Genomic DNA, 20,177 nt, shown 5'->3' with positions numbered 1-20,177 from the left:
ACACAATCTTGCCGGCGAGGTGCGCTATAGGCGGGCAGCCCATGACCATTTCTCTCTCTCAACTAGCCAGCCTTTTCCCTGACTTTTATTGGCATCGTGAAACATCCCGGCTAGCGTCGCCTTGACTCTGCGGGGCCCTGGGGTGTTGGTCAAGGATGCTTTCATGGCTCGGAACATCCCGCACTGTAGCCCAAGGGTCCCTGTCTCGTTATGAATTGGAGGTCTGTGGGGGCTTGCCACTGCCCCTATGCTGTGGGCGAGGCTGCCGCGCGAGTGGCGCGCCTGAACATGGCGGTTCATGCAGCACTACAATAAGTCGTGATAACTGACTGGCGAACCAGATAAAGCGTCCGATTCCCTAATTGCTGCCGGGATAGTTCTTCCCCACATCCATTTTGTTTTTGGGTACTGCTTGCAGGAACGAATCAGTATGATTTTGAGTCGGCGCTTAGGCCCCTTGGCTGAATCAGGGGGGCTCGGTCGTTTGAGTGGGAAGCTTGTTTTGTCTGGTCCGATCTCCCAGGTGCCGTCCGTGTCTCGCTGGGGGCTTGAAGGTGTCACTTGCGCATTCTCATCTCAGGCTCCCAGGCCAGTTCGACTACTGGTGATCGGTCCAATCAAGTGAGATGGCTGTTGGCAGAATATCGGACAAGACAAAAGTCATGGCATCTGAAGAGTCTCATCTTTTATGGATAGAGAATTTCCCGAAGACCTAACTCAACTGTCACTAGGCCGACGACAGGACGGGACCGTGTGCTGTCAACCCAAGTTCAATATCGCGGTGGGGCCTCGATGCTGCACTGCAGTCTGCAGCACATGGCTTGACACTTCTGGCTGGGCGGTTCGAAGGGCGAGCAGGCTGAGGCACACATGGCGCTGACAGAAACCGCCAGGAATGTCCAAACACAGTGCCTGGCCTCCACTTTCGGTTCTGGCATGGTTTCGCCTAGACTTGGCTGTGCGGGTTGTGGTGGTCTGCTGTCAGCCCAACTCCCGCGGGGAATTCTGGGCCAAGAGCTGTTTTGCAGGGGCTGTCCGTGGAAGATATGAAGCACAAGTTGCCCTGGTTGTTGCACCAGCTCCCCGAGGGTCATCGATCTCCCTGGTAGGAGACGACAAAACCGATTTGTGTAATTATTTCGGCAGCTTAATATCCGAGACCAAGCACTTTTGGAAAGACTACTTCCAGCTGCTACATGAAACAGCGTTTCTTCATTTTCATATTTGACTAATACCAACGGATATCATCATCGTCATTCTTACCAGCGAAATCTCTCACCGAACCAACAGTAACAACATTGCTGCATATTCTCACATGGCTGTGCCGTCGTCCCATAGCCGCGAAACCCAACGGTGAACTGTCCAGCTTCTGCGAGGATGGCTGTGGAGTCATTACGGCGAGGCCGTGGCTTTCATAAGAGGCGTCACAGGCTCAATGCTGCCCGGGCTGAATTAGCAGAGGCGGCGAAGGCGGTCGTGACGGAGACTGTGGAGCCTCCACTGGTGCGTCGGCAGGGAAAGGGCAAAGGCGGGGATGGTAAAGGAGGTAAGTGATCGAAATTTGAGTTTCCATCCAGTTGAGAGCAGGAGGAATAACATTGGTGGAAGATGGCAGAGGCAAAGGCAAAGACGGCAAGGGGAAGGGTGCTGAGCCGTCTGCTGCCCCGGCTGCCTCCGCTCCCCCATTAGTAGCTGCGCCTTTACCTACTGCGACTCCTCCGTCGAACTCAGTCGTGCTTAATCCGGGCGTACCCGCGCAAGAGACGGTTGTGCCACCGCTAAACCCTCCATCAACAGTTGGGCCGCCTGCTCCACCACCGCCGCCGGGTGCGCCGCCCGCAGCGCCGTCGTCGAACAGTGTCACGACTTCGACGGCGGTGACCTCGGTGCAGACAACGCAGACCAGCATACAGACCCAGACAACCGTCGTCACATCCGCACAGACATCAATTGAAGTATCTACTCAAGTGACGACCATCGTGAGTACACAGATAGACACCTCGACGTCCCTGGTCGGTAGTTTGCAAACGTCCCTAACATCCTTCACGATCGCATCTCCTCTCCCGACCTTGCAGACGAGTCTTGCCTCGGACGCCTCCTCAACGAGCACCCCATTCGTCGCCTCTACCCCGTATCAAGCTGCACCATCCAGCACCACTACCGCACCTGCCTCGTCCCGAGCGCCGGCCATCGCCCCCGGAACCATAGCGGGCATCGTGGGTACGCAGCTCCAGCCTGCCTTTCTGGTGTTCGTGATATGGAGATCAGGCTGACAGTCACACAGTTGGGGTCCTTTCTTTATTCTTTCTAGTCCTGGGAGCAATATGCCTCTTCTCCCGGCGCACACGGCGTCGCCTACTGGCCCCGGTGACGAGGCGCTTTACCAACAACACTCTGGTCAACAGCGACTCCCGGGGCATGGGCTCGACAGGACGGCAGTCTGGGAGAGGTGGCGACATGCACAAGTCCCTCGTGTCCGAGGCCGAGTCGATGGCCTACACTACTATCGACCAGCGCGACGTAAAGCCGCCGCCTATGGCCATGGTAGGGCCACCCATGGGCTTGTCGCAGCACCCGGTCTTCATGCCGCCACATAATGACCCCTCGAGGCCGAACTCGTGGCGGACATGGCGGCCCAGTGCCACGTTTGCTCAGGGGCTCGACCCGCTCCCGGATGACTTGCAGCTCCCGCCGCCGCCACCGCCGCACGCACTCACGGCGAGGTACTCGGGGCTCCCGCGAGGCTCCGGAGTAAGCACGGGCGGGGACAGTAGCACGCCCGAGTACGGCGCATGGCCCCCGACGCCGTCGAACGCAAACCTCACCGCCCTGGCACCAGGCCCGGGGTACCGGCAACAGCAGCAGAACACCAATCTCCCACCGGGCTACGTGGTGACCGCAAGTCCAGGCCGTGTACAGGACCGGGACTATGAGAGGGGACAGCAGATAGGCGAAGGGCATGGGTCGTACTTGTCGTACTCGGAGACGCCGCTGGCAACGCCAAGAACGCCGAAGGTCGTGGAAGGTGAGCAACTGGTCCCGCTGGCCACCAGTCAAGAGGTCTCACCGGTTGACAATTGTGATAACGACAGTGGGGAGGCCGGAGACGCCGGAAGGAGCAGAGATAGAAACGACGATGTCCAGGCCAGCGAGCACCGAGGAAGCGATAACGACTACAGAAGAGGAGGAGGAGGAGTCAGCGGACTCGGCGAGCATGACGAGAGCGGCGGCATTCAAGAAGCGCGGCTGGGCCGGGAGGCTGGAGCGGGTGGCGGCCATGGCGGCGGCCCGCAAGGGGTCGAGGAGGAGCCACCGCGCGAGCAAGGCCAGCAGGCGGAGCAGGACCAGCAAGACGAGCGCCCGAGCGAGCGTGGCGAGCAGGCTTTCGAGGAAGTCGAGGCAGTCGCGGCGGTCCAAGGACAGCCAGGGCGAAGAAGCAGCAGCACCGGAGGGTGGAGCCAGTGGTGGTCTTTCCGCCTAGCTCCGCCATCCCGGGGTGACAGGGAGGCGTCGAGGTCATCATCGTCGTCGGCAGGGTTCTCGTGGTCCGAGGCGGCGAGTGAGCCGTACACGGCACCTCCTAGGGATGGCTTCGGGCTGTCCATCATCGGCGCCAGGCATGGCTCCAGCAGGTCGAGGGCTGCAGAGGAGGGCGCACAGGGGCCTTGTACCGCGCCCTTCTGACGGAGATGGATGGCTGAACTGTACTGCTGTGTACTACATACAACACTCGCAAGATACCCCCCTGGTATGAGCCATAGGCAAGGCAGAGTCCGGGAGCTGGTACCCCGTGGCTTAATTACTTGGCCATCTACTTAGTGCTAAATCTTAATCCGCGGCCTGAAGGCCCGAGATTAATTACCTTGATCATGGGACTTGGCCATTCGCACGTGAAGATGTTGAATAGGGGTACTTTTGATTTCTTTTAGGGCGTGTATTATGTGCTTCAGGAAGTACCAGAGTCGCAAGTCCCGTCTCAGGTTGTCGTACTGACTGACACAGGTCCCTTCACTCAAATCCAAGCGTCCGATTTGCCCTCCGTACAACCTCCTTTTCCCCTTTGCTGCCACTCACAGGCTCTGGAATAGGCTCGAGCCCGACTGATGCTAGGCCATCGGCGTTGGCAATCGACCTCAAAAAGTCCTCGGTTGGTCTGTCAATATGTTCCGATTCTCCCTTACCGCCCGGGAAATCAGGCCCAGGAGTTCCCCGACGCCAGGCGTCCCGTGCCTTGCTGACATACTTGGCGTTGATCTCAGTAGTTGGGCAGATGGGGATGTATAGTACGCTTGAGTCACTCTTGCCCTTGTGCTCAAAATCCACGGCGTGGATGGCTGCGAGTGGTCAGGAAACGATCGACCTCAGACAGGGTGGTCACAAAAGTTGGCCACGGATGCCAACGCACAGAAGTACATGTATTTATGAAGTGTTGGGAAAAGAGTGTGGTTGTACTCGGGTATCAGAGGTGCTTGGGCAGGGAAAAGAGTGCACTTACTATCGCAGTGCCATACAACAAAGTCACCAGGTTTCACCCGCGGAGCATGTACCATCGTTCGGTCCAGCTCTAGGTGCGGATGCATGGCCAGCTTGGGAAACTCCATGCCATACCCAGGGGTGCCACCGGGTATGTCGCTCGTCATCTGGTCACCAGCCGTGAACTCCCAGTTATCAGGCGCGAGGAATTCGAGCCGCTCGGCACTGCCACCCTTGGCGACGTCGAGGTCGACCGTCTTCCTAGCTCTGAAGAAGGGTCTGAGAAGAGTGTACGCCGTCGCGAGCTTCAGAAGCGGGTTAAAGAGCACGGTGCCCTCCTGTGGCCCGACGCTGCTCATGCTCAGCCAGCCCTGGTACATCCTGAAGACACTGCACGCCCCGAGGCCGTTGTACAAGTCGTTGACGGCATTGACCCTTGTGCTCCCGTCCCATGGGTCGTACCGTGTCTCCCAGTCACCCTCGAACACGGCGTCGTATACCCCACCTCTGCCGTAGCCCTCGTGCATCCACCGTTCCACGCTGCCGCCGTCCATGTGCGGCCCGAGGGCGAAGGCCGCGTCTCCTGGCTGGCGGATGCGGAGCCGGTCGGCGTAGGACAGGGGTTGGGAGATGGAAATGAGCGAGCTGGGGTCGGAAAGCGACCACGTCGACTGCATCAGTGCTTTTTGAACCTTGATGAAGTTGGGATTTATGCGGGCATGGAGCTGTGGCGCTGACCAGTACAGCTCCCAGACTTGCGGGTCGTTTTGTGGGAAGCCTGACAATTTGTAAGTGAGAATGCTGCACCTGCGTAGATAAAAGTTTCATCTTGATAGACGCATATCCTTTTTGTAATTATCACCCCTTTTTGTGTGGTACCTAGGTATGAAGACTGACCTTTTGTCTGTGGATTCTTGCGGATGTATTCCTCGAGATGGAATTTGTACTGGCGTGCTTCTTCTTCTGGAATAACCCCTCTGATGACAGCGGCGCCGCGCTTCTTGATTGCATCTTTTATCTTGGAAAGGTCCTCGTCGAGATTATCAAAGCGAACTTCTGGGATCACTTTTGAGCCTAGTTCCGCAATTACATCGTTCTCGATCTCCAGTCGGTGAAGCAGTCTGTGCCAGCTCGCTATAATCTTCTCTTCCCGCCCCTCAACCAGTGATAACTTGAGCTGGCGAAAATGATCTGGAAGCGGCTCGTTCTTGACGCCAGCCAAAGAAGCAAATGAGTCTGATATGTCGCCCTCCCTTTTGTCTTGACTCGCCGTCGCTGTGGCCGCCATGTTGACGCCGCGTCTCTCAGCAGCACCCGCTGCCAGCGGACGGCCGGCTCGCCTGACTACTGACCGAAGCATGTCTTGGATTTGTAGGAGCGATTGTTCATTGAGAAAATGTTGGGTTTCTTCAGAGACTTTGAGCTGCCAGGGACTTTCAAGTTATCCGGTGCTTCCAGTCAGGCCGCGGAGTTGGCGGGATTATGAAGCTGCGGCACTTCATGAATTCTGATCGGTGCTGCCTCTTTGAGATATACCGGTGGGAACTGGATTGGGACCATTCGATCCACTAGTCCATAGTTTCAAATTCGACAGTGATTGCTTGAGTCGTCGTCTTAGACGGCAGTTCTTTTTTTAGAGCCGCGGTGACGCAGATCCAGACAGTCGGTGCTTATCTGGCAGAGCACTGGCACTCCTGCTGCTCGTTTGACAAGCACGGTCTCGCTTATTATTATGGTGTGTACAACCACAGTCAAATTGGGGCATTTGTTGAACGTCATTATTGTAGTCCGAGCGTACATATATTCGGTCTGCGGCCTGAGACAAGCCCTTCCCCAGGTCCCGTCCTATCTCACCCGTTCCGCCTATGGCGCGGGGAAGTGGAGGAGTAAGGAGGATCCCGGATGAGTGGAGTCAAACCTTGGGATTGCGTGCGGCTCCGACCAGAAACCTGAAAAGACAGAACTTTTTGAGATGAAAAGGACCCACTCCGGGGCTTCTTGAACAGGATATGCTCCGACCTCAAGCCTTCGTGACACCCTCGCTGCCGCAGGGCTATTCACAGGCCCTGAACGAGCTGACAAGGCGGGCATGACAGCCTTCAGCGGCCGCCAGCCCTTTGCTGTTCAACATCCTCACTCTTGAGGCCAGGCGGAACTAAGCATTGGTTACACCCGGAACCCCCTCTTCAGGAAAAGCCGCCTGCATATCCCTTATCCCGCGGCCGCTCAAGTGCTCGGGCACACTCCGAGCCGACTAACAGCCCCTGCGAGGCCTAGAGGCCAACCTGCCTCTCCGCCAGATTTGTCTACTCCGACCGGATCCTCCCTTCTCAGCCATGGCAGAGCCCCCACAGAAACGACCCGTCAAGTTTGTAGCCTCCGATCAGGATGGCATGCCGGTGAAACGGCGACAGGTACAGCAAGCATGCGAGCCATGTCGCAAGAGAAAGGTGAGAGATGGGTGCACACCCAACACCCTCCTCTGCGTCGCCGCTCGTTGCTGCAACCCTCTCGTTCGGTTCCGACCAACAAGAGCCGGCGTGCACAAGAGCCCATGTGGTTCCACAACATGCCAACCAACTAGTTGTTGACAGTGCTAATTAATACGCGCGTGACATCAGAAACGCTGCTCTCACGTGTCAGACACACTGGCAGGGCCGCGATTCTTCGCAGATGCGTCCCATCAGAAGAGCATATACGCTCACCTGCGGGCTGACCCGCAGCAGCCCGACGGTTCCGGGGGCTCAAACCGCTCAGGGACCCTGCCCAGCTCACCCCAGTCGCCAGCAGAGCCCAACTCGGGGGCATCGTCGGCCCGCGAGGTCGCCTCCCAGCTCATCGAGCTGTCGACCTCGCGGTTTGTCGGTGACCTGAGCCCGGAGAGCATCTTCATCGAGGCTGCGAGCAAGATCGCCAGGGACCCCTCCCGCCGCAACCCGTCTGACATCGGCACTTGGTTGCCAGCCCGGCGCTCAGATGGCGAGAGGGATGCCAGGCGAGAGCAGTCGGCTTCGGCCCAGGGCCATGAACCCACAGGCTCAAATCGTGCTGATGATGGCCCAATAATGTCGCGTGCTCTGTCCGGGAGGATAACCTCCTCAGCCGGCAGTCCGGGACTTCGCACTGATAGCCCGCAGTCTCAGTACGTACCAGGTGAAGGCCTCTGATTGTTACGACTCCAAGGATTCCTTGACGCTGATTTACAATAGCGACGTGGGTGGAAACCCGAGACCATGGAAGAATCCCACATTGTACCCAACGCCACCAGACGAGGATTACGAACAAATTTACACGATCTGGTTGGAGAGAATCCAGCCTATCTGGCCAATAGTCAAAGTAGCCGACGTCCATGCGACACGCAAACCAAAATGCATCAAAGACATCATCTTCAGACAGGTGTGTGACCCCGGCAAGGTTTTTGATATCCCTCAGGGTGTACCAGCGGACCTAGGCGTTGTCTACTTTATAGAGGCCACACTCCGCTGACCACAAAATAAAGGCCATCTCTCTTGCGACAAGTGGGGAACCATCTGCAGCGAAGCATCTTCGCCTTGAACCGGGCGGCCCGATTCTAGCTTTCCCAGATTTCCAACGCACCTTGTCCAAGTCCATACTCTGCTCCCTGGATGAACAAGTCCTGCCCGACAGGACTGACCACATCCGTGCCCTCTTCCTCATGTTCTTTTATCAACCGGCCCACGCATCCGAGCTGGACATGCCCTCGCTGATCTACAGCCAAGCCTTGCACTACGCCCTGGGCATCGGAATCCACCTTGTAGGTTCCGGTGCGCAAGACGAGCGAAGCAAAGAAGCCGAGACTCTGTACTGCGCCCTCTGGACACTTGACAGGATGAACGCGGCTTTTCACGGCCGGCCATGCCTGCTGCACGAGCGAGACACCGACCGGGACTTGGAGGAGTGCATCGCTGCTCAGGAAGAACCGGGTTTTAGGCTATTTCTGAATGTCATCGTGATGCTCGACAAGGTCATCGCCCTATACCGGCCGCGAAGCCGTCACGACGAGACGGTCGTGCTGCCAGTTTTTGAAAGCATGATTATAGATGCTGGAGCAGATAAAGCCGCCCCATTTGTTCACTGTAAGTGTCTCATACATCCCGCGAGGGTTTTCCCTCCTTCTCCAACTACTTGTCATGCACTGAAGGCCTCTCCGAGCTTGGTGTCACCTTGGGCCACGTTCGAACTAACAGGAGACATCCCTGGTACTTAGCCAGCATAGAAATATTCTACCACGCGGTTTCCGTTCTGTCATGCCGGCAACCATCCAGCGCCTTCGAGCCATCAGCCCCAGACCAGGCTCACCTCCCGCACCCCAACATTAATGCCCGGCGCTCATTATCCGCAGACCGCATCGTCGACGCAGTGTCCTTCGCACTCAATTTCCCGACATCGCCAGACCGGATCACGATCGTGCCCTTCGTCCCCTACGCTCTCGCGCTCTCGCTCTCCGTCTCCTACCGCAAGATGCGGTACTCCAAGATCCCGCTCTACCGACTGAGGGGCAAGACCAGGTTCAAGGAGGTGGTGGCCCTCCTGAGGAAGCTCGGCGACACCTTCACGTGTGCACGCGTCAACGCCGGGCTGGGCGAGGCCATCCTGCAGGAGATGGACAAGACAACCAAGGGCCTCGTAAACTCCGGGGCCGTCTCAGCGTCAGGGACAACCGCTTCAGGACCTGGCAGCGGCACGACGCCCACCCCAAGCGACACGAGACCCTCACACCGCAGATCGCTGCCAGCTGAGGTGACGCTCGGGAGCAAGAGGAACGTCTACGTGCGGGAGACCGACAGGCAGCAACAGCCTGGAAGCACCGCCGGTACGCCGAGGTCGATCCAGGCGGGCCAGAGCCCCCTGCAGCAGCTCCCCACCCCGAGCATGCAGCAGGCCCAGGGGATGCCCTCACCCGCACCGCTGAGCGCGGCGTCGAGCCAAGGCACTGCCGTGGTGGCTGCCCAGCAGCCGGTCACGTCCCAGGCCCTGCCTGCGACGGCCCTCGGCGACATGCTGGACGTCGATATCTTCGGACACTTTGATCCGGGCTTTGATCTGAACACTGTCGATGCGGCGCTCTCGGCGAACCTGGACATGGGGTTTCCTCAGATGTGGACTACTCCGTGGCCCAACTGGCCGAGCTGAGAGATGGCACATGCATGAAAGGGGTGGCGCTGCGGGGAAATAAAGCTCAATGTTCAATAGTTTTCTGTGTTGTATTTGTTCTGGGAAGGCTGATGTCTGTGTTAAAAGTCGCATAGCGATCACTGGAGGGATATTTCACAAGATGGAGTGTGCACAGCTCGGCCGGCACAATTCACGCCACATTTGATATCGGGTACAAGGTCTTTGAAATGTACGGGCTTGGTATTACCAGGGCTTCTTACGTGCGATCAGTATTTTCAATCTAGTGCCAAAGAGAAAATACATACCTACCCAGGTACCTAAGGCTGTGACATCAAGGCCTGGCTGCTGACCTCGTCGTATTGCTTCTTGGCCCAGTGTGACAGATGTCCGTTTATGAAGAAATCCCCTTCTCTTCTAACTAGCGGGTGTCCTTCCACGCGAGGAAACCCGGTCGGTCCGGGTGATCTAATGCAATACCTTCTGTTGATCGCGCAAGACCTAGGGAAGCAAAGCGGTTGGCCGTGCTTGTCGGTCCGTCCCGCTGGCCCTGTCTTTGAGCCTAATTATTTAGAGTGCTTGCACCCACCCACCATACGGCGTGATTCGAAAGGATCTGGCACACAACCCCTACAATATCTTCATTGGTATTTCACACACAGCACACATGTTGCAACCACTTTCACGGCATTTTTTTTTGATTGCTCTTCAAGAATGCCCCTCAGTTCCAGCTCCTGTCCGGACTTGGGGCTGACGGTTTGTAATTACACCGTCGGCCGACACCGTCCCTGCGAGAATTTGTCAGCTTCTCTGGGTGTGATTGGTGCCGGGCGGGCTGTGAGACACCAATGCAACGATACTGTCTACTGCATTAGTAAACAAAGTGAGGCGCAGAGCGACGACAGGGGTTTGTGCTGATTGCAACAAGTCCGAATGGCGCCAGTGACGGAGAGATTCTGTCCTGGTAGCTTGTAGACCACCTCAAGTGCTGACTGGGACCTGTGATCCTCGTGCGGCGGACCGTTGAGCTTCTATAAAATGGCTCGAGATTATCGAGTGAAGTTCACCTTGCCCTCCCATCATCCATTCTCTGCAACAACATTTGAAAGCCTGATCTCACATATCTTCATTTTGTTCGAGACACGTACCCCGGTTCAACCCAACTTCTCAGTCACAATGGCCAGTTCATCGTTCTATGACACGCATTTCACCATGCTAGTTACCATGCTCACTAGCCTCGAAGGCATTCTTACCAAAGCTGAGGCTCATGCGAAGGAAAACAATATTGATTTCAATGCCGAATATGCCCCAGCAAGGCTCTTCGAAGACATGTATCCCCTAACCTTCCAAGTGCAGACCGTGTCGAATACCATTAAGGGATTTGTCAAGATTGTGCTTGGGGTCGAGGTCGGGACATGGGACGATAACGAGACCACGTTCGAGCAGCTATTCGCCCGCATCAAGAAGACCCGAGACCTCACCGATGGCCTCAGGCCGGAGGACGTGAATGGCAAGGAGAACCTTCAGGTTGAAGGGTAATTACACAATCTACTCTTAGGGGATATTGGTTTTGGTCTTTTTTTTTTCTCTTTTTTTCTTTTTTGGCTTGAGGTGCAGATCAATACTGAACCCCAAACAGAAAGGCTGGGCCCCTTGCCTACAAGACAACAGGTATAACCTATGCCTCGACTTTTACCATACCGAACACCTTCTTCCACCTACAGACTGCCTACGCTATTTTGCGTATGAAGGGTGTTCCTCTGTCGAAGAGAGACTATCTCGTTCCCTTCATGCTATGCGACCCAGGCAACCCATTTGGACAAAAGTAGATGGAAGGGAAGGTACAATGTGCGGAGGAGGAGCGTCCGTGCCATTGACGTTATAAACTTGTCAAACTTACATGGGATATGGACCAAAATTTACAGGAGCACACGACGCGGGATTCCCACATTTCTTTCGGGGTGCGTCGCGACAGGTCAGTATCGCAAGCATGGGGGTCCACTATTGTGCAGCTCTATTGTCTAGAAACACGGGCTTTCCCCGCTCGCTGTTCATACTTAGGAGACCAGTCTACCCTAGGGTATCTGCTTTATTCGATATGCCATGCTCACATGCAGTTTCGTGGCATTCAGCTTCACACGTAGGCCGGAAATACTCCGCCAGTGACCGTTCAATAGACGTAATAGAATCTTTCGGTTGGATAAGACATAGCACGTGCCGGTCGGGTCTAATCAGCAGATCACAAAGGTTGTTCTTGCTCGCACACAAATTTCAAAATTGCGATGAGCCATTGCAAGTACTTCTTTCACACCGTAGTCTTCAATGGCAGCTTCCAGGGCCTAAAATCGCTCTGGCTGTTGGTCTCTCGAGCCGACGAGCAGTGTGAACGGTCATACATGCACACCAGTGTCGAAAACATATCCAGTACAACATCCGCTCCATTCTATTTCGGAACCGATGCTCCCTCTCCGATTCTATAATAATACTTAAGTATGCACCCTCCCTTTGGACTCAGTGGAACACACAAACACTGCTCGAAAAGTTGACCAGGCCATAGCATGTTCAAAGATGCGAAGAATATTTGCGGTCTCCAAGCCCCAGTGTGGGTCGGCTTCAGAGACTGTACCGGAACGACTCGTTTTGTCTATCAGTAAGGTCCAAAAGCCCTTTATCAACCTTCTGGCGGTAGCGATGCCCCGTAGAGTCTGCTCTCTCGACATAACCATCCTCCTCGACCGGATGCTCAGTCTGTGAAGCATCGCGTCGACGATTCTCGTTGTTGAGGAGCCAACGGATGGTAAATAAGAGGATGAAGTTGCATATATATGAGGCCTAGGATGAGAAGATAGTTAGGTTTACCTCGAGAACATATTGGTAGAAGACAAAATGAGCCTACAAGACATATGCTGTAGGGCACGTAGTTCCTGGGCTTGTATTGAGCTCTCCAGAACAGGGTGCACAGGGTCTGGCCAAGGGAATAGCCAATGAGCAAAATGGCATTGACAGCAAGTTTCTGCGGATTATGATTAGGAAACAAATCAAGCCTGACGATGAGACCAAGGGAATCTGCGCGGGAAGCTGAAGGCTCGAAGCATGGGGGAATCGGACTGACCTTGGTGTGGCCCGAAGATGTGACTGCGACCCAACCGATAATCATTGCCCATGAAGGCGCACCTCCAAAACACATCAGATAATAAGAGCAAAGCAGCCCAACCCCGTTGCCCCATGGTAGACTCATTAGCAGCACAACAGCTACCACCGACGGAACGAAGAATCCGATGGCGATCCAAGATCTGGCATTCTGAACAACATGCAGAGGTCAGAGAAAAATTGTCCTTTGCCCGGGCTCTGCCGGGAGGGGTCCTCATTGGCAGACTCACAGGAAATCGCCCGAGGATAAGTGTCGCCAGCGTGATCGACACTATCTGGGCTGCTCCTGCGGGGATGTTAAGGGCTGTTGTCTGCAAAGTGGTGAATCCAAAAGACCGGATGATCAAGCTGTACTGAGTACCTATTCCGTTCTGAAGATTACTACGGTATATGAATGGTCAACTCTGATGTCGACAGTCGTTTCTGGCTAAGAACCAAAGTCGTGGGTGACGAACGTGTGAAAATCGCAGAAGTCAAGGAGGAAGGACAATCCATCAAGCATTCAACTTACGAGATCGCAGCAAGAAAGAAAAAGAGCCACGTCTTGGGGTCTCTTACTGCCTCGACGAATTGTTCGCGCTTCCAAACCTTCGTCTCGATTCCACTCTGGTTTGACCGGATGCGCTGTATCACCTTGATCTTCTCATCAGTAGTGAGAAATCGCGCTTTCATGGGGCTGTCCGGGAACAGCCACCAGAACAGCACACCAATAATCAGGGATATTCCTGCGCAGATGATCAACAGAAGTTGCCACTGCGCCGGCTTTCTCGTGGAACTGGAGTGTGCAACACCGTATGCTAGAAATCCAGAGATTATTGTTCCAACTCCTTGGCATTGGATGGTCCACCCAATGCGTTGACCGATCTCAGTCCTGTTGTAAAACATAGAGGTGGCTAGCATCACGCCGTTTGTCATGCAACCCTCAGACGCCCCTAGCAAGAATCGCAGAATGACTATTGGAGATATAAAAAAAAAGGATTAGAGTGGTGCTCTTTCCCTTTACAAGACACATAGGTGCCGGGTTTGCACATTGTTACTCACAAAGACCGCCAAAGTTCGTACACACGCACTGGAGCCCGAGAAACAAAGCCCAAAGAATAATATTCGCCGCTAGATATTTGCCGACCGGAAACCGCTGCAGAGCCCATGAATGGGGATACGCCCAGACAAGGTACCCTTTAATTGTCAGAACAGGTCTCACAGAAAGGACACCACCCGGAAAGTCCTACCTATGTAGAATGCAGATCCGAGTGTGTTGAACTCGTCAGCCGTGAGCTTGTTGTCGCTGATAAGTCCCAAGACGGAGGAAGCGCCTATGGTCGATCTGTACGAAAAGACAACTGATAAGAAAAATGCAGCAGGGGGAAGGCCGTTGACTGGTACCGCTCACTTGTCCAGGAACTGCACTGTTAACATATCGAGTCAGAAAAGCCGCTTTTGCTGATTTCCTAGGGATTTATCTGTGTGAAAATTCTCACGAATATACACCGAGAAGAGCAATGGCAGAACAACTCGATCAATCTTGTTCCGGATTCTCTTCGCCTCAGCAGGATCCAGAGGCTCGGTATCACGGCCGGCCACCAGATCCACCGCTTTGTCAACCCCCTTGATCTCGTAAGTAGGTTGCTTCAATGGGGAGAAATACACATGTGCTGTCATCAAACAGGCCCCTCACATTTTCATACTGCTCCACCAGGTAAACAGTTTCTTGGATCGCTGATGACTTCGCCATCATATTGTCGGGTGAAGAGCTGCTTCTGAAATTGCTTTCTGCATTCCAAAATCTTCGATTGTCTGCAAATGCACCACTGAGATTCGAACGTGCAGAAGGCATGCTGGATGCTTTTTATAAAGATGAACATCGGGCGCCTATGTGATTTGTTCTGGCGGAATATGGCCGGCTTGCCCCGGCGACACATGCAGCTTTAGGAATTAAACTCTCGGATTGAGCCTAGGGCGCAATACAGATCTATCGAGATGGGAAGTCATTGGTCCCCAAGACATGATTGCGGGTAGCAATGCAGCCCCTGTGTTGCTCATAGGCTTGGCATTGATGAGATCAACTTGCTGATACTTGATGAGGAGGGGCCTTTACTCAGCAATGGCACCCACCTTTGGAGGAACGTTGCAAATAGTCATATCTCACGCCCGGACAAATGCGCCACCCTTCGACTATTTTCCCTCTTATCATATGCAACTGATCGCCTCGCTCGCCTCAGTTTCTCCGGAGTCTCTTCATCGAATAGCTCGCAATGGATTCTAGTACGCCGTCCGACTTAACGAATGCTACAGCTTCCACGCACCTGCTACCGAGATTCAGCACCTATGCCGTATTTACGGGCTGCTTTGTTATATACTTGCTTGGGCTGGCAATCTACAGGCTGTACTTGACCCCGTCGGCGAAGTTCCCTGGGCCACGGCTAGCAGCACTCTGTTACTGGTACGAGTTTTATTACGATGTCTGGCCTCACGAGGGACAGTACACATGGAAGATTCGTGACCTGCACGAGAAATACGGTATGAAAACAGCATCCTGGCAGCGAGTCTAGAATTCATGGAAAACTTCTTTGTATTTATCGATCTGACAGGAAGCTGAAGGCCCCTTTGTCCGCATCAACCCTTGCGAAGTCCATTGTAACGATCCAGATTTCTTCAATACCTTATATGTGAGCTCGGCGAAGAGGACGACAGACAAGTGGATATGGGCAGTTCGACAGTCGTAAGCACCCCTGAAAAAAAGCCGATTCGACGGAGGACGCTCATAAGACATAGCTGGACGCGCAACTCATCGTTCAAGACCCTGTCGCATGATTTACACAAGCGGCGCAGAAACCAAGTAGCTCCGTTCTTCTCAAAGTCATCGATAAGAAGGCTGGAGCCTCTCATTATCAACAAGGTCAACAAGCTGTGTGAAAGGCTCGAGGCAAAGTCGCAGCTGGACACGGCATCGAACAAAGTGGTCAATCTGACTCACGCCTTCATGGCTCTTACTGGCGATGTCATCAGCACAGTTTGTTTTGGACAGCCTACAGGCTTTCTGGATTTGGAAGACCTGGGCAGGGACTGGTATGAGGGCCGCGTCGTAGGCAGCCGGTCTAACCACCTGCTGCGACAATTCCCATGGCTCTTCCTCTTGCCGCTGGGCTGGATCTCAGGTGGGAAGTCGAGAGTTGCGGCCAGCCTCCAGTATGCCCAACAGAAGCAAAAGGAGCTTCGCGAAAGGGTGACCCAACTAGTCGACGAGCACGACGCCAAGACTGCTGACGAGAAGTTGCCCGCTGAGCCTCAAGACAACAGTCTGCCCGCCACGGTCTTCGTGTCCATGCTCGAGGCCGACGTGCCGCCCTCCGAGAAAAATGCCTCTCGGCTGACGGAGGAGGCCTTCACGCTGACAGGGGCAGGAACAATGACCACTGCGAACGCCCTCAACTCGATAGTCTACTACGTCCTCAGCCGGCCTGACTGCCTCGCCCGTCTCAAGGACGAGTTGCGCGCCGCGTTCCCGGACCCCTCAGCGATCAGCTCGTCTGCGGAGCTCGAGAGGCTGCCGTACCTGACGGCCGTTGTCACGGAGGGCCTCAGGCTCAGCAAGGGACCTCCACACCGGTTCGCCAGGGTCTCACCCTTCGAGGACTACTCGTACAGTCGCCCGGACGGCCACGTCGAGATCATACCACATGGCGTACCTGTTGGGATGTCTTTCATCGATATACTAGAAGACGAGGAGATCTTCCCGGATCCTCACGCTTTCAAACCTGAGCGTTGGTTGCCGGCGGTATTGCCCCGGGACCAGACACGCGATGAAGAAGAGGAGACGGCTGATGATCCGGTGGCACGCCGGCGGAAGTGGGCGGTTTCTACTGTGTTTGGTAAGCGATTCTTGGATACTATCTCAGCCCATCCCAGAGCGAGTGTCTTTTAGCTCTAGCTGGCACTTTCCAGCGTTCGACAAGCTGCAGCTACTGAGACAGCCTACGGTCCCTGTGACTCACATCCCTCCATTTTTATATGGAAATACTTCTCTTGAAGCTCGGAAACTGACACTGAGTTATATAGGTGGGGGGTCGCGGATGTGCATCGGCCTACACCTCGCTTGGTCTGAGATGTACTTGACCGTCGCCACTCTTGTGTCGCGATTCGGTGACCGGATGGAGTTATACGACGTTGAATTCGAGCGGGACATCAAAGTCGCCATAGATGGCTTCGATGCCTTCCCTGGGCGAGGCCATAAGGGACTGCGAGTGACGATGCTGCCGGAATAGACTCGGAGCAGATAGCCGTGCATGATTTGCCAATAATTTTGGAAGCGGAGCCGAGGACTCCCCAGGCAAGATGCCTGCAGAGGTTTGGTCAAACAGACCTCGGGAATGTACTGGAATTTCCGTCTGCCAAACTGTCAGTTAGGAAACTGCCTGAGGTCTGTGCGGTCACCTTGGCTGCCTCATGAGCGACACACGACCAAGTACGATATGTGTCCCCGAGGATGAAGGCATATCGTTTATGGTTTCTCAGTAGGACATGTGTTGAGATATACCGATGCCGCATAGTGGAATGCAACCCCTGCTCGTAAATCTAGTGGAAATTGTTTCATCCTTACTAATGTAGGGTATCTGAGCTGAAGTCATGCTCACTTGTGTGAGGCACTTCTAAAGGTATCTGCTCTAACCTCATAAACGACACTCTGCTTTGCGCCCTCAGATTCCACGAACGGCCTGGATAAAGCATTTGTGTGGCTTTCCACATCGACCAGCCGCCCTGGATGCCGCATACCGGCCTCCAGAACCTCATCTTCCTGATACTCCATCCCGCGCTTGCCAGTCGCAGCCTGTAATTCTATGTCTTCGCAAGTTCCTTGCCTGCCCTTGTACCGCGCCAGCTTGTCGTCACTATCCCTCCAGTTCCGCCCGGGCTCGGATGAGATCTGATATGTGCTGTTGACGCTGAACTCCCTCGTGATGAAGACCTCCTGGATCTTTTGTGTGACGACGGGCCAAAAGACCGGGATTGAGGCGAGGATGACCGATAGTCTGTTCTCCGCCTCTCCGAGCGTGAATATCTTTGGAAACTTGAATGGCAAGTCGTTGCCCATGTCCTGTTCGGTCAGAACCTGGTTGGCAGCGAGGCGCAGACCAGCAATTATGTTAATGCTATTGAAATGCATTAGTTTCATGATCCACAATACGCCAGGGACAACAATATTCTCACATTATTCCCAGGCCAAACAAAGCCAAAAGCCCGAGTTTTGTGTTTCGCACGGTATCCTTCCGGAAGAGGAGAGGGATTGGAAGAACGAATATCGCTATATCGAGCGCCATGTTGAGAAGGTTGGCAAGAAGTACCGTCACATATACTTGTTTGTTGTCCGTGGAACCAAATCTGCATTTCGTATGAGCTATTGTCATCTTGAGTGCTAGGTAGGGGTGATGGGTAGCGGGCCCGAGGTGTGCTTACCCATAGCAAAACGCGTCCAGGTCTCGGTGCCAGAATCCCTCCACGGGGATACACGGAAACCAGGCGAGAAAGGCAAAAGCGAGTCCGTAGGCGCAGGTGATAAACGTGAGCGTGATACAGATTCGCCGTACCTGGCGGTCTACGAATATGCGTAGGTACTGGAGCAGAAGGGAGATCTTGACCAACGCGTTGCTCATGGTGAAAGCGCCATTTGAGAGATAAAAGAGCTGCTTTCCTGCATCAGTAGGCTACTCAAGACACCGGGCTTGGATTTCAAGTGTCTCATTTACCATGAACATAATATTCCGATCGGCCGGCGTAATCTCAAAGATATGGTGGCCCATGCCGTAGTTGGTAGCTTAAAAGAAAGTAAATAAGCTGATGTCCCAGGATAGCCGTCTCCGCGAGTATGGTCGTACCTATGGCCAAGCTTGCTCCACTCATTGTCCCAGTGATCTGTAGTCACTCCCATGTCAGCTCGATGTCCTCCGAGCACCAGCAAGCAGATGCCAAGTGTCAACGGGGCGGGCGGGCTTATATGTACCAAAGCGAGACCAATAAATAGGTCATCCCAGCCTGGGGCTCGCATGATCCACAGTCGAGTGTAAAGCCGAAGAGCCACGGCGGCCCACGTTAGGACCTAGGAGCCATTACTGTCAGTGTGATGCCCAACTAATATCAAAGAGCTGGCGGGGCACATACCATGAAAGGAACCAACGTGCCGATAAAGTCAGCCTTGCGATTCGGCCAAGACAGCCCATTGTCGGAATACGTGCGGTGACTGGCGGCCGGCACCGTAAAAGAGTCATTGCTGTACAAATCTGCCATGTCAAGCGAGTGACTGTGAAAGGAAGATTGATAAACGACAGGCTCAACAGTACATCTTTGAAAATGCGGGGGAAACACTATCAGAGGGCCGTCTGTCCGGTCCGAGGAGGCTTGCCAATATACTTTAAATCGGATGTGTGGACACACCTCACTGACACCGACTGCCCGGAAACTCTCGTCGGGGGGAGGGGGAGGGGGACATTCAAGATAGTTGTCAGAGCATTGCATATGTATTATAATTTCGAGGCCTGCTTCCAGAAGCAGGAGCACACCCCACCCCCGGGCCCCCAATCGTGAAAGACCATTTCATCTCAATAGCACAGAGGTCCAAGAATCCCAGCCCCAGACAGCCCTTGGGCTACACTTTCCGCCGGTATCAGCTCAACGTCGAGGCCAGAAGCGGCAAATGACTCGGCGGGGGCCTTCAAATGTTGTTTTGCACACCAGCCCAAATGCTGATCGCCAAAACGCACTTGCGGAGCTTAAACACCGGCGGGCGAGCCAGGCATGACTCGGCCCCGCTGGCCCTCACTCACGGTCTTAGAGTTGCTTGGGGCCAGACTCAATATAATGTTGCATCCGGCGTGCAGTGTAATGTGGAGTGGCACGCCGCGGGCAATAAATAAGCTTTTCAGCCGGTCAGCCGCGGACTATTCATCCTCAAACAGGCCCACCACGTTGTCCTTGCGGGAGCCAGCCAGCCCGCCACATGGCAAGACAGGGTCAGCCAGCCAGCTTGCCAGCCTCCCAGGACCCCGGGTGGCAGTCGGACGGTTTCAAGTGAGAGGGACGACGTTGGCCCGCCATCGAGCTTGGCGGAGGCTGGAATGTCTGGTTTCAAGTCGTCCGATGTGAGGGAAACCTAAAGATCTTCACGCCTCTGCTGACTACGCCCCTCGCCAAGGAGTGTTGCTCGTGTCGTCGCCTCCACCGCCTTTGTCAGGACAGCTGATGTTGCAGCAGGCGCATGTGAGGATAGGTCACATCCGGCGTTGTGACGTGCATGTCGGCAGACGCACCACCTGCACGGCCCTGCCACGGAGAAAGACGACAGCTCACGGGGCCCATTCCGTGGCTCACGGGGCCCATTCCGTGGTTCACAAGACTGATGAAGTGCCTACCTAGCTAGGAAATAAGTGAGA

General features: G+C 54.7%; 7 protein-coding genes across 7 annotated transcripts; 4 read left to right on the top strand and 3 right to left on the bottom strand.

Annotated features, from left to right (window-relative positions):
• Positions 1–1,377: 1,377 nt before the first annotated feature.
• Positions 1,378–3,684, top strand: KVR01_008212 (uncharacterized protein; the record flags this gene model as incomplete). The annotated part of the gene is made up of 6 exons (XM_044782966.1): positions 1,378–1,550; positions 1,616–1,777; positions 1,843–1,925; positions 1,969–2,220; positions 2,285–3,025; positions 3,059–3,684. 6 exons carry the CDS (start codon positions 1,378–1,380, stop codon positions 3,682–3,684), a joined length of 2,037 nt encoding a protein of 678 aa, XP_044643190.1.
• Positions 3,685–4,008: 324 nt separating this feature from the next.
• Positions 4,009–5,833, bottom strand: KVR01_007684 (uncharacterized protein; the record flags this gene model as incomplete). The annotated part of the gene is made up of 3 exons (XM_044782576.1): positions 4,009–4,334; positions 4,496–5,251; positions 5,371–5,833. The coding sequence occupies 3 exons, from the start codon at positions 5,831–5,833 to the stop codon at positions 4,009–4,011; spliced, it is 1,545 nt and encodes a 514-aa protein (XP_044642662.1).
• A 546-nt stretch (positions 5,834–6,379) lies between these two features.
• On the top strand, positions 6,380–9,886 carry KVR01_007975 (uncharacterized protein). The gene is made up of 5 exons (XM_044785093.1): positions 6,380–6,923; positions 7,095–7,615; positions 7,683–7,869; positions 7,973–8,570; positions 8,702–9,886. Exons 1-5 carry the CDS (start codon positions 6,810–6,812, stop codon positions 9,625–9,627), a joined length of 2,346 nt encoding a protein of 781 aa, XP_044642953.1. The 5' UTR covers positions 6,380–6,809; the 3' UTR covers positions 9,628–9,886.
• Positions 9,887–10,782: 896 nt separating this feature from the next.
• Positions 10,783–11,435, top strand: KVR01_008218 (uncharacterized protein; the record flags this gene model as incomplete). The annotated part of the gene is made up of 2 exons (XM_044789229.1): positions 10,783–11,141; positions 11,246–11,435. The coding sequence occupies 2 exons, from the start codon at positions 10,783–10,785 to the stop codon at positions 11,433–11,435; spliced, it is 549 nt and encodes a 182-aa protein (XP_044643196.1).
• Positions 11,436–13,263: 1,828 nt separating this feature from the next.
• Positions 13,264–14,491, bottom strand: KVR01_007913 (uncharacterized protein; the record flags this gene model as incomplete). Its single annotated transcript, XM_044784523.1, has 5 exons — positions 13,264–13,481; positions 13,986–14,080; positions 14,147–14,162; positions 14,235–14,382; positions 14,432–14,491. The coding sequence occupies 5 exons, from the start codon at positions 14,489–14,491 to the stop codon at positions 13,264–13,266; spliced, it is 537 nt and encodes a 178-aa protein (XP_044642891.1).
• Positions 14,492–15,008: 517 nt separating this feature from the next.
• KVR01_008166 (uncharacterized protein) lies at positions 15,009–17,018 on the top strand (the record flags this gene model as incomplete). The annotated part of the gene is made up of 5 exons (XM_044789122.1): positions 15,009–15,273; positions 15,355–15,475; positions 15,529–16,305; positions 16,372–16,625; positions 16,813–17,018. 5 exons carry the CDS (start codon positions 15,009–15,011, stop codon positions 17,016–17,018), a joined length of 1,623 nt encoding a protein of 540 aa, XP_044643144.1.
• A 365-nt stretch (positions 17,019–17,383) lies between these two features.
• Positions 17,384–19,035, bottom strand: KVR01_008250 (uncharacterized protein; the record flags this gene model as incomplete). The annotated part of the gene is made up of 5 exons (XM_044790914.1): positions 17,384–17,903; positions 17,962–18,132; positions 18,208–18,437; positions 18,752–18,847; positions 18,910–19,035. The coding sequence occupies 5 exons, from the start codon at positions 19,033–19,035 to the stop codon at positions 17,384–17,386; spliced, it is 1,143 nt and encodes a 380-aa protein (XP_044643228.1).
• Positions 19,036–20,177: the final 1,142 nt, after the last annotated feature.

The sequence above is a fragment of the Diaporthe batatas genome (genome assembly GCF_019321695.1).
Source record: "Diaporthe batatas strain CRI 302-4 chromosome Unknown Contig00009, whole genome shotgun sequence".
Classification (NCBI taxonomy): domain Eukaryota; kingdom Fungi; phylum Ascomycota; class Sordariomycetes; order Diaporthales; family Diaporthaceae; genus Diaporthe; species Diaporthe batatas.
This window is presented reverse-complemented; position numbering and strand designations above follow the sequence as displayed.